This window comes from Asparagus officinalis, chromosome 4, assembly GCF_001876935.1.
Source record: "Asparagus officinalis chromosome 4, Aspof.V1, whole genome shotgun sequence".
Taxonomy (NCBI): Eukaryota; Viridiplantae; Streptophyta; class Magnoliopsida; order Asparagales; family Asparagaceae; genus Asparagus; species Asparagus officinalis.
The window spans coordinates 126,394,229-126,407,181 of NC_033797.1; the positions used below are offsets into that span (position 1 = coordinate 126,394,229).

At 33.5% G+C, this 12,953-nt stretch overlaps 1 protein-coding gene across 1 annotated transcript in view; it reads right to left on the minus strand.

Annotated features, from left to right (window-relative positions):
* LOC109838094 (ABC transporter B family member 28) overlaps positions 1–12,947 on the minus strand; it is a 26,351-nt gene extending 13,404 nt beyond the window's left edge. Inside the window, exons 1-3 of the mRNA XM_020406564.1 lie at positions 12,823–12,947; positions 4,079–4,266; positions 1,208–1,231 (exon numbers count right to left, since the gene is read on the minus strand). Of these exons, the coding sequence (XP_020262153.1) occupies positions 1,208–1,231; positions 4,079–4,266; positions 12,823–12,877 (267 nt within the window). The 5' untranslated portion in view covers positions 12,878–12,947. The remainder of the gene's footprint in view (positions 1–1,207; positions 1,232–4,078; positions 4,267–12,822) is intronic.

The window sequence follows — 12,953 nt, forward strand, 5'->3', positions numbered from 1 at the left end:
AAAAATTACTATAAATAAAAATATTTATAAAATAGGATAATAATTTATTATGATTATCCTAAATTACAATTATATTATTATAGATTTTAAAATATATTAAAATATTAAATAATTATATTAATATGTGATAATTATTTACATAAATTATGATTAAATTATAATAATTATCTATAGGATTCTTTATAAAATTTTATATACAATTTTATTCATTAACACCAATTTTTATTTATATTATAGGATAATAATTTATTATGATTATCCTAAATTACAATTATACAATTATAGCATTTAAAATATATTAAAATATTAAATAATTATGTTAATATGTGATAATTATTTACATAAATTATGCTTAAATTATAATAATTATCTAAACAATTCTTTATAAAATTTTATATACAATTTTATTCATTAACACCAAACTTTAATTATTCACCATTTTCCAGTCAACAATTCAAAACATAAAACAAATGTGTCTACGTGTAAAACATGTACATTATACTAGTAATTCTTAAATAAGTATATTACTACGAACCTAAATGTTGACGTCAAAGATAGCAAACTCACACGGTTCCTCTAGTTTTTGAATACTAAAGCGATATACACATACTGATGTATCTTGTGCAGATACCAAAAATATGTTATCACATGGCAAACATCTAAAGTTGGAGTTTCTTGAGAGGTGCTAATCACTCGATAACAGATCACTAGAGCAGAAATATATTTCAAATATACCACTAAACAAAATGAAGCAAGAACAAAATGGAAGGGTATAAGAAAAAGGTTATTATTTAAATAACACTAATACACGTAAGCTGAAAGTTGAAATAAAGATAGAAAACCCTCATAGTCCCTCTAGTTTATTGAATATTATACCAGTACACACATATTGATTTATCTGTCTCGTTCAAATACAAGAATATGTGATCATGTTACAAAACATCTAAAGCTGGAGATCCTTGGTAGGTGGTAGTCACTCAATAACAGAACACCAGAGCAGAAATATCCAAAATATCACCAACTAAACAAAATGAGGCAAGAAAAAGATGTATACATGCAAGGATACGGTATTTTTTGTGTCCATACATGTATGCAGATAATGGTTTGTTGATCATGCATTGTCTAGCATGCAAAAATTTTCGCCATGGTTACCAACGACAATTGTAAAATACAAATAATTCAAGAAGAAAAGTATACAGAATAATACCTTGAAGGTATCGAAAAATTCCACCTGCAAATGAAAAACAAGGAAACAACAGATCAGATAAACCAATAAAGAAGTTTCAGGTTAGCAGAAGCACAAAGCTCAAAAATAGAGTACCTTTATTAAGTTTAGAATAAAATTCTACTAACAGGGTATTACCTTTAAGTACATTGAAGAATGAAAACAAAGAAACATTACTTGGTAAGATTTAAAATTTGACCAACCTCCACAGAGGTGAATTTCAGGTGTAGAGTAAAGGAAGAGAACCAGTAGAACGAGAATAGAACATACAGAATGCAGATTGTGCCAAAAAAACCGAGAGAAATAAGGTATAGTGCATTGATGGACAAATATGCCTCAATGTGATCAATTGTGCAACCTGGGATCACTCAATCATTCATCACCGCTAGATAAAGTCAGTGAGAAAGGGAGTGAGTCAATTTGAGGAAAAAATTGTTTACAGAATTAAGCAGGATGGTTGAAATGGAGGCCTTCTGGAGTATTATCTGATCATAGGATAACGATGAAATTGAACAAAAACTTGTATAAGATGATTAAAGGCTAGTCCGTGCTTTGAGGATCAGAATCTTGGGTGATGAGAAAAATGTCAGAGAAATGATTTTCGATGAAAACGGAATACTAAGATGGATGGGTGGTATGTGGTAAATATATGATAATGAATAGGCACATCAGCAATAAAATGAGGTTGAACTAGTCAAATATGGATCCAGAAATATACAGCAAAGATCAATATGTATGCCTGTTAAGAGCAGTGGTAAATCCTAGTTGACGAAGCCAAAGAACTAGGATAGACCCAAAAAGAAACATAGGTCAAGGGAAGTAAAAAAGAACACAAGTATTTGTTAACCAACATAATAAATAAGGCAGTCTTTAACAGAAGCGGCAAAAGAACTCAAGTATATTTTCGTGTTCTGAACAATACTTAGGCACAAAAATATAATCACGTACAATGAGGTGATTGTGCTAAACTAACATGTCACATGGATACTTCGATAAGTGAGATCTACTTGTCTCTGATATGTATCCAGTACTTGGATACTCAGGTAGCGATTGGATATTTGGCAGGTACTTCTATAATAAATCCAGAAAGTTAATGTATCCCAAACATGTTATACATGTCAGAACTGTATCTGAAACTAAGGAATAAAACATCAAATTCTCAAATGATAGTTCACAATTTCATTTGACTTGTAAATGCAATTATATAACTCCTTCACTTTCTTAATTTCATAATCCTTCATATCGCCTGAGTTTTTTCTTTTCTTTTCTTTTTTAACATATATCACCTGAGTTATTATGTCTTTCCAACCACTATACTGTTATCAATTCCTTTTAAGGTATATATAATATTATAAATTTTTATTGTTGTATCCATAATGTATTTGTATCCTGGAGTGCCAGAACTTGCTATGTTTGCGTACTAGTGCCTTATCATAATCGTATCACCCGCCTATAATAGTGCAACCTAGGATGCAAATAATGTTTAACTATGATCGTGGCTCACAACAAAGGTTGATATTTACGCTAACTTCACGCTACAGTCAATAGACCCAATACTCATGGAAGCCTGAGCAGTTTGAGGATGGGAAAATATATACACTCATAATATTTGATTGATTTTACGCCATAAACCTTCTACTTGAATAATGTGTTAACTTATTTTAAGTTAATGGCTGTCTAGCCTCATAAAGTGCAAACCATGAGAGAATTTCTTGATGTTTCCATGTGGACCATTAGGTGTCCCTAAGTCTTTGGTTATTATAAGCATTAGATCCAATATAAAACAAGAACCATCTTCCTTAAAGCATTCCTCTTCCTTAAAGCATTCCTCTCCTTCTCCTTTCCATTCTGTCTCCTTCTCCTTTCTTCTGGCCTCCTATTGTTCTCCCTCTCCTTCTCCTTTCCATTTCAAGTGGATAAATGTTCAAATAGAACACAAGGGACATCACACAAATCACCACACATGGATAGTAGAAATGTGGTCATGCTTCTATTTTAGATTGAGCAACCATCATGAAATTGATTCAGCATGACTGTATATTTAGCTGTATATAACAAAACCTTCTATGCCCCATAAAGAGTTAACAAACTTATAATATATACATGAAGATGTCTGTCAAGTGCAAATTTGGTCGATAAATACTGAAGATGATTTGTGAACTCACTACGGATACTATGTTAATATTCATGTTATCTAAGGAGACAACAGCTTGGATACATTGGACTTCACAAGAACCTCAAATTATCTTGTAGATGGAAGATAATGATTAAGCTGTGATTAAGAGCATCCACATGCATCAGATTACTCAATGTTTTCTCCTATTAGGATTCATGTCCAGATAGGAGCCATACCAACATGATAATGTATCAGATTTAATATTGCAGATTCAAGCCTAAAAATTCACAGGAAGTAATTGGGTGGTTAGCAATATGCTACTCCATTTTCCACAATAGGCAATTTATTCTTCTTCTTCTTCTTCTTCTATTTCTCCTCTGGTAGAAATTTTATTTTTTCACGCAAACAATATTTTTCCTATTACTTTTATGTCAGAGTTATAATGATCAAGTTATAATGCATTTTGAGTAGTTCACATTTAGGAATGCTTTCATGTATATTGCATGTTGATGAAATTTGGACTAGCCCTTAATGAGATCATAAAGCATGAAGTTCCTAATGGGACCACAATCTTTAATCAAGAATCATGCATGAGTGCTCATATTTATTCAGACAGACGGATGGACGCGTGCGCGCCCCAAGCATATTATGGAAAAAAGAAAGATTGGGCATGCAGACATAGTCAGACCTCAACATCCGTATGGAGGTACTTGAAGGTACTTGAATATAATCAGTACCTTTTGGATCAACATCCTTCTGAAAATTTGTCCTCTTAGGCTTGTCATCACCTTCTCCCAGATGGTGGTCATATTTATAACATAAATAACAGTGAAAATTGGCTCTAGGATATAGAGGACTGCAATCTTAGAAAGAAGTGTCCACAAAGGTTCTGTTCCTCTTCCTATCAGTATTTCAAAAAATTTACCTGCACAATTCAAAGCATAAAAAAATCAGTAGCAATGAAAGTTGACAATCACTCGAAAGTAATTAATGAATACAACTTTTTGATAATAAAGAAAATGTAAACTATGGTTAACATGGTCCAGACCATAATTATAATTAATAAAGACGACAAAAAATTGAAATCTTCTGATAAGACCTAATGATTATATCCACTGGTTCATGCTTCATAAGTAATTTAAAATCTCAATACTTATGTTAGATGTTGCCAGATGAAAAAGCTCGAGGACCAGATACCTTATGACCACATATGTTAAACATGAAAGAAGAAATTCGAAGATCTAGAGGAGGAATAAGCGCTAATGTTATGTGTTTCATCAACGATTATTTCATTGTGTCAAATGGTCCCCATATTAAAATAAACACATCAGGCCATCAAAGAAGATCTACAATATGAGATGCATAAATTATGAATTTGCCAGAAAAGGAAGCTTAGAATAATAGAATGCAAGATAGAATTAAATGCTACAAATTTTAAGTGATGCAAATAAATGCATGGATGCTTCAGCATTATACATTAACCGAGCACAAGACATGCAATGGAACATTGGTAAGCCCTTGGGTAGAAATTTTGTTGCTAGACCATTATAATCTAATCAATACGCGCAAGTGAACAGTGCACGGTTTACTGTTCACCTGTGAACAGTACTCCCGAGTTTGGGTTCGTTATTTTTGCTTGACAAGGGATTTGTTTTTTGAGGGGGGGATATGTTCGAAGGTGAGGAATAAAGAAGAGGGTATTCAATAAATAACTAGGCTCGACATCTAAAGGCCTCACACCCCTACAGCTTACATGTAAAAACTTAGTGATTCACATGCTATAGAACACTTCACACGCTCAAGAGAGAATTTTGAAACTCAATTTTGATTCATAACAGATCAGATCTATGAATTTTAAGGATTTTATATATTTTTTTCTGAGATTTTTTGTTAGAATGAAGTTATTATTTAGTTATTAGAGTTGTTGTTTTGTTAGGATTTATATTTGTTGTTATCCACTAGTTAGGACTTGTTATGTGTGCGTGTTAACTACAATTATTGGTTAGGAAACCTCCGATTCGCCTCTTTCCTCTTAGCAATTAATCCGAATAAATACACTTAGACAAAGGGGATGACCTTTTGCATTGGTGGGTGTTTGGATTGATTTCGTCTCATATTTGACTAAATAGGAGTCAAGTTGTAGATTTATTTAAATTTACATTCCCTCCCTTTACTAGCTAGGTTTCAGGGGCGGTTTTTTCTTGGTCTTTAAAAAATAGTGTCAGACACAACCTTATATTTTCTAGTTGCAACTAGCAAGTTAGTGATGCAAATAGTGACATAGGTACTGGCATAATGCAATGTTCAGTCAAGACTAGTACAAAACCGGCCAAAATGGGCGTCGAAGCTACATGAACCAGGAAGTGTAGTGACAGTCCCTTGACTTTTTCGACCAAAGTGGGAATCAATTGTGGGTTTATTGCATATTTATAATGTGTATAGTGTTCCTTCAGAACTAACTTAGGGCAAAGCGAAAACGGTAACGCTTGCTTGGAATTTGTAAGGGTAAGGGGGTGTTTGTTTAGTTGTAAGTGAAAATTGTAAGTATGAAAGTCACTTATTTTTTAGATTTAACTTGTTTGTTTTATTGAAAGTGATTATGAAAGTCACCTCAAAAAATTGTTCACGTAGGATATTTTTGCAAGTTGAACTTCTGCTATAAAATCGCAGAAGTGTAGCAGAAGTGAGCCGCAAGAGAAAAAAATGGGGCCCACGACACATTAAAAAAATTAATAACACATATATTACTAGTGTTCCGTCTTCAACAGCCTTATCCCCTTCTGTTTCAGATCCGCCTCTGTTTCTTCCCCGCGAACCCGCCCCCCCTTTATTTGACCTCTCAGTTTCAACAATGCCTCCAAATCTTCTCTCAATTTTGACCCTAAACTTTCCTCGCCTCTCCTCTTCACGCGAATCCCCCCCCCCCTTTTTTACCTTTTTAAAAATAATCCCACCAATTTTCCCCGCGTTTTTTCCCAAATTATTTTTCCCTCCATGTAATTGATCCAACTACCGTTTTGTTGATTTCTAGTATAAAATCTGCATCTTTTGTGGGATCAAGCTCAAAAAATTGAGCAGTGCGGTGAAGTTGAGGATTTTTGCCTGAGATCCTTAACAGAGGTAAGAATTTTCTCTTGACGTATGCGTTGGAGATCGTTCTCCTCTTCGATTTCTCACTCTATCTCCGCTTGCAGATCGGATTCGTCATCATCAAAGCTGCAGGTTCGTCATCGTCAAAGCTGCAGGTTAGGGTTTCACTCTCTCTTTGTTGCGTTTGTTAATTAGATGTCGTTGTTTCTCCCTTGAATTTGTAGATTATTGTTGCATCGGTCATTTAGGAGTTTAGATGAATTTGGGTTTGTGATCTCTGGGATTTACTTGTAATGGTTTTAGATATCATTATAATGCCATTATATTCAATTTCTTTTTTCTTTTTATTAGCTAACAAGGGTCACCAGAAGGCTATATACAAGAGAAGTTATTGCTATAAGCAATTGATTACTATAGGATATGGACCATCTTTCTAGTGTCATCTGTTTATTCATCTTATGAATGAATTCAGGCTATTGGTTATATAGAGGTAGCAGATTATTCATTGGATCAGTTGTTTAATATGTACCAACCGACTCAAAAAATAGCAATAATAATAATTAACACTAGTAATATGTCAAAAATAGTGGGAATTAGGAGTTTCTAAACATAGAAGTCTACAAACATTTGACTAGCTTATGGGTCACTCTGTTTGAAACTGAAGCTAGACATGTTGAAGGAACTAGAAATTAGAAAATCAAAAGCTTTTTTAAACTGGGTGGTGGCTTCAAGGAGAAAATTCTGAAGGCAAATAAAAAGATAGCAACTGAAGATATAGAAGTGTGGATCTATGACTCTCAAGTACTACTTGTTTAGATGGTTTGTTCCTTTAATTATTCACACCTCAAAGTCTAGTGAAGCTTTTGATAGTTTAAATTGTAACTCATAATCTGGATATATTAAATAATTGCTTGTCAAAATTTTGTTGAAATATATCTGTGATGTATACCGGATGATATCAAAATGTATGCATAACGACAGAAAACCAGCTAAAGGCATTCCTAGAAGTTAAAAACTCATTTACCAGGTCATTTCTAGCAATGCAAAGTCCTGAAATCACACTCAAGATGATGAGTATGCACATAGAGCACCTGACAGAAAATGTCACTCTCATAACATGATGTAGTTAGTGAGGGGTGTTAGGCTGAGTAGGAGTTGTATAATATTTTGTAAAGGACATGTTGAGCAGAATCCTAGTTGTGTCTGTAAAGCATCTGAACTTGGATATCATTTACAGTTGCATTTGCTATCATAGATGACCAACTTGTCCTTCCCTATCAACTCTTATGATATTAGTGGCACTTGTATAATGCAATCTGATTCTATTTCTGTACTTAATTTTCATGGATAACAACTCTTTCTGCTTGTTTGCTTTGGCGTTATCTTTGAAGTTTGAAATATTTGTTCCTTTGTTCTTATTTCCCTTTAATGCTGCTGTCATCTTTCTGTTTGTGAATTCTCCTTCAAAATCAATAAGTGTCTGCTGTTTGTAAATGGAAAATCTATCATGTTTTTGAAGGGTATATCATGCAGTTTTAGAGCCAAAAGTAGAGAGGCAAAGATAGAACCCTGATCTGATAATATTCGACAACTATTCGTGAATATTCATTAATAGTTTTTATCTAGTCTTCTGTGAATTATTCAGTTCATATTTGAACTAATTACTTACATTATAACAGTTACCTTATTCTTATTTTCAACTTATGTATAAAGTATATTCTTATTTTCTCTTTGGTTAATTGATATAGATGGATCGCAATACTCAACGTCGTCTTTTGTTACAACAGGCAGTAGCAGCTTATGCAGGAACAACTTGTGTAGTAGCGTACTATATTTTTTTCATATTAGATTGTAAGGACCACATTTGTCGAGAACCCTCTATGTACAGAGATCTACTTAGGAAAGTGCATATGGATAGAATATTTTATGGCGGGAATACAACATGCATAGATTACCTTAGAATGGCTCATGTTCCTTTCTTTAGACTAGCAAGTATATTTAGAGATAAAGGATTATTAAAAGACACTATAAATGTATCCATTGAGGAACAACTAGCAATGTTTCTGCACATAGTCGGACATAATGTAAAGAATAGGGTAATGAAGATTGAGTTCACTTCATACAATCAGGGGAGACAATTAGTCGATATTTCAATTCTGTATTGCGCGTTATTTGTGGTGTGAGAGATTTATTTGTACGACAACCTGGTTATGAAACGTCAGAAGAGATCACTTCCTCCTCAACTTGGTTCCCATGGTTCAAGGTAAATTCTATTCTATGAAATATGAGAAATAAATATAAAATAGCTTTATACGTTGAAATTGATACATTCACAAAATATATTGAATCTAAATAGTATTGCATGGGTCTCATTGATGGTATCCATATCGAAGTTAGTGCTCCGGAGGAAATTGCTATCCGATTTATAGGAAGAAAGGGTGGGACTACCCAAAATGTTCTTGCAGCGTGCTTGCCTAATAAGCAATTTACTTATGTTTTGGCCGGTTGGGAGGGATCTGCGGCGGATTTCACTGTCTTAAAAGATGCGTTGGCTTTAGAACCACCAATGGGTCTAAAAGTTCTGCCAGGTATACAAAGAACATAGTCAAATATTTTAAAATAAAATATTACATCACTAATGATATATTTTATTGAAATGTAGGCAAGTATTATCTTGTTGATGCAGGCTATACAATAATGCCGGGGTTTATTGCACCTTATCGTGCAGTGCGATATCATTTGAGAGAACATCATGGCAGAATACCCAAAAATTTTAAAGAACTTTTTAATTTGACGCATTCAAGTATTCGAACAAAAATTAAGGCTGCTTTTGGGATATTGAAAAATAGATTCAAAATCTTGTGCAGTCGTCCATTCTTTCCTCTTGAGACTCAAATTGATATAGTTCTCGCATGTTGTGTTTTGCATAATTATATCCTACAGAATGATGATGATGACTATTTTGCAAATTTAGCATATGAGAATGAAGCTAGTGAAGAAGAGCTCTATAGTGAAAGTCAATCCTATGTAACCAATCTAACTCAACGTGAGCAACGAGATCAGAATAGAATTTGGAATGAGAAGAGAGAAAATACAGCTCAAGCAATGTGGTATAATTACTGCCAAATTTATCAAACTGGAAACATGGAGGAGGGATAACTTACTAAAAAAAAGTAGTTTTTATTTTTGTTTATTCAATTGACTGTTGTACTTTTAGTGATATATTTTGAGCCGTTACTTCAAGAATGTTATTTTCTTTTATTTTTGTCTTTAGAACAATGTAGGAATTTGGTATAAATATGTGATCTTTATCTTTTGAGTTTAGTTAAATTAGATCAACATATTTTTTATCTTGTCATGCTATATGATCAATTGTTTCATATGTAAAATTTATAATTATGTTCACTTGCTTAGGACATGGCTGGGGCTTCATATAAAAACTTATGCCAAATGAGGTTAAGTCAAGATTCCACTGATTAGAGTCAAGGGATACCTGCATCTCTAAGTCAATTTGGAAGTCAAGCAAATCCTTTTACACCTATTCTCGGAGGAATCGGAGATCCCACATATCAAAATGCTTTGTATCATGCAATGTTTGTTGGTTCTCAAGAGATGATGAAACCACAATATAAGGAGCCAATTCGTATTGAAGATGAAGAGGAAGGTAATGCTATCCCTGATGAACCTATCTCTAAGAAATACAAAAAGAGTAAAAATGAAACAAAAGGAGAATGAGGTATGAAGTGCTGTGGAACTCCGAACAAACGCTGGAGCAAAGAGGAAAGTGGTTTTCTATTGGAATTTCTCGCTGAACAAGCTGCTAATGGAAACAAAAGCCAAACAACATTCAAAAAGCCCGTTTTAATTGCTGCTGTTGCTGCTGTAAATCAAAATTTTAACCAAAGTTTTACACTATTGAATCTGGAGAATCATCTTCGTGGCCTCAAAGCTAAGTGGAAGGATATTTGTCACTGTAGAGACAATAAGTGGAGCTGGTTGGGATGAGGATAAAAAAATGATAATCCTCGACGATCTCACTTATAAAACTTATGTGTTGGTATGTTGTCTAACCTCAATCCAAAGCTTTTTTTTAAACTGTTAACATATGAGATAACTTTTGCCAGGTTTGCATAGTTTTATCTGTCACATGCTTTTTCCTACTTATTCTTTCCTATTGTTAACATATGAGATAACTTTTGCTAGGTTTGCATAGTTTTATCTGTCACATGCTTTTTCCTACTGTTATTTTTTCCCACTGTTAACATATGAGATAACATTTGATTTCTATCTCATGAAAACTAATTTCCACCACAAAGTGCAATAGGCTACTATTTATTGCCTTAGAGAACGATTATAATTGGTCTGGCCTGACTGGTTAGCACTTGCTTCTGGACGTTTTCATTTCATAATCATCTCCCTCATTTGTCTGCCATCAATGAACAAAATGTCGTTGTCAGTTTGAAACACAATAACAATAATATGATTTAATCAATGCATTTTTATGTATAGAGGGGAAACAAATTAGAAAGTTCCAGATTTTTAGAAAAGGTTAAGGTATTCAAAGAAGCATATACCTTCTGATAAAGAACATGCATGTTTCTAAAATTAAATGGAAGAGATCCAGTAAGAATGACATAGAGGATCACATGCTTCTCAAATAAGTTTGTAGTATTTAACTGTTGCATATTAGGATGTAAGTAGCTCATTTAGTAATGGTCTGGTTTTCTATTCTTATAGTTGAGGTAACTGACAAAGACCATGAGTAATGTTATATACAAGTGTATTTCTTTTAATATGGTTGATAAATATGTTGTATTAAGATACTTGTAAGTTTCTTTTCAATATTAAACTTTCTCATAAATATAATATCTAATTTTATTTGTCATATTGCTTTTAGGCTCATGAAACAAGAAAGGCATATCTCAATTGTCCTATTCCATTTTATGAGGAGATGAAGATTGTATGTGGGGAGGATTTTGCCACTGGATCATTTAGAAAGAACATATATGATTCATTTGGAGACCACGACGAATCCAGTAACAAGGACATTAACGGTGGATTTCCGTTAACAATGACTGATGATGGCGATGTCGCTGATGGTGCTAATGAAAAGCAGAATGTCAATAATGGTACAACTCCTCAAAAAAATTGTAAGAAGGCTAAGCATCCAAAGGAGAATAAATCAAATGATTCAAAAAATGATGTCCAAGAACTAAAGGAAGGTCTTGTTTTCATTGCTAAAGCAATTGAAAACGCTACGCCTGAAGATTGGAGGCTTAAACTTAATAAGGTCATCATGGCGATTGAAGGGCACAACGAGGATGATTTGGATGCCGTTTATGACTATTATACAGATAGTGAGCATAAAGCGTTAACATTCATTGCAAAGCCTCCTACAAGACAAAAGAAGATTGTAGATGACTATATCAAAAACATGAAGGGCTTTAGTGAAATATGAGTTAGTATGTTTCCTACAGTAGTACAATGAGTTAGTATGTTTCTTACAGTAGTACTAGTTTGTTTGAAAGTAACCTGTAGTTTAGCTTGTGGAATTACTTTAGAGTTGATCGCTATTTACTTCAATTTAGACCTGTTTTCTATTTATTTGGAGTTTGATAAGCAGTATTAGTTGGTTTGGAAACTTTATTATCCTATGAATAAAATTGTAGTTTTTGTTTTGAATATTATACTCATCATCTTTGGTTGCAGCTATGGTTTGAAATATGTCAATGGCTTTGCTGTTTTCATTGAAGATAAGTAATTGGGTTATTTACATTTTGTACCTTGGATGTTCTTTGGTTGCAGCAAGTATTATCTTTGTGATTCTCGTTCCCATTTGCTAACATTAAAAAAGGATCATTACGCTAAAATTTATTAATGATTTTTCTGACCAAATTTTATCAGTGAGATTATTTTACTAGAACTATTCATGATGATTGCATAGTTTTGGGTATATATGTTTTAGGATTTATTTATTTTGTTAAATTACTGTTTATGACTACATGATGTCGGCCCTGGATATGGTTCAAAATGATAAATAGAGATGGGAAGCAATTTATATAAAAACATGATTTTTGATATATAATTAAATTAAAATAATGTTGTTACATCATCCTCACTTTTCTACTTTCAACAATAACAATAACTAGTTTTTGTAAACAAACAACGCATGTCACTTGTATGCTGACTTGGATGCGTTAACCCACTTAAAAAAAGTCACTTTCATACTTTCAACTCACTTACAACTAAACAAACACCCCCAAGCCTTTGCCCGGGTTTCCATCAGACACTATGAAACCGCAACAAAACTGTCTCCTTTATCCCAAATTATCTACCCACATAAAAATTCCGAAACTTTAGGGCAAATTTTGCAGAAATGCGGCCAACTCACCAGAAAATATGGGCATGGCAAGGGTACAAGAGGTGCATCCAACAAGAGAAGCCATTGATACAGCAATCCTAAGCTTATGCCGAGATAGCAGCGGCCATAAAACCTCCCAGCTCACCGCCTCCGTCGAAGAT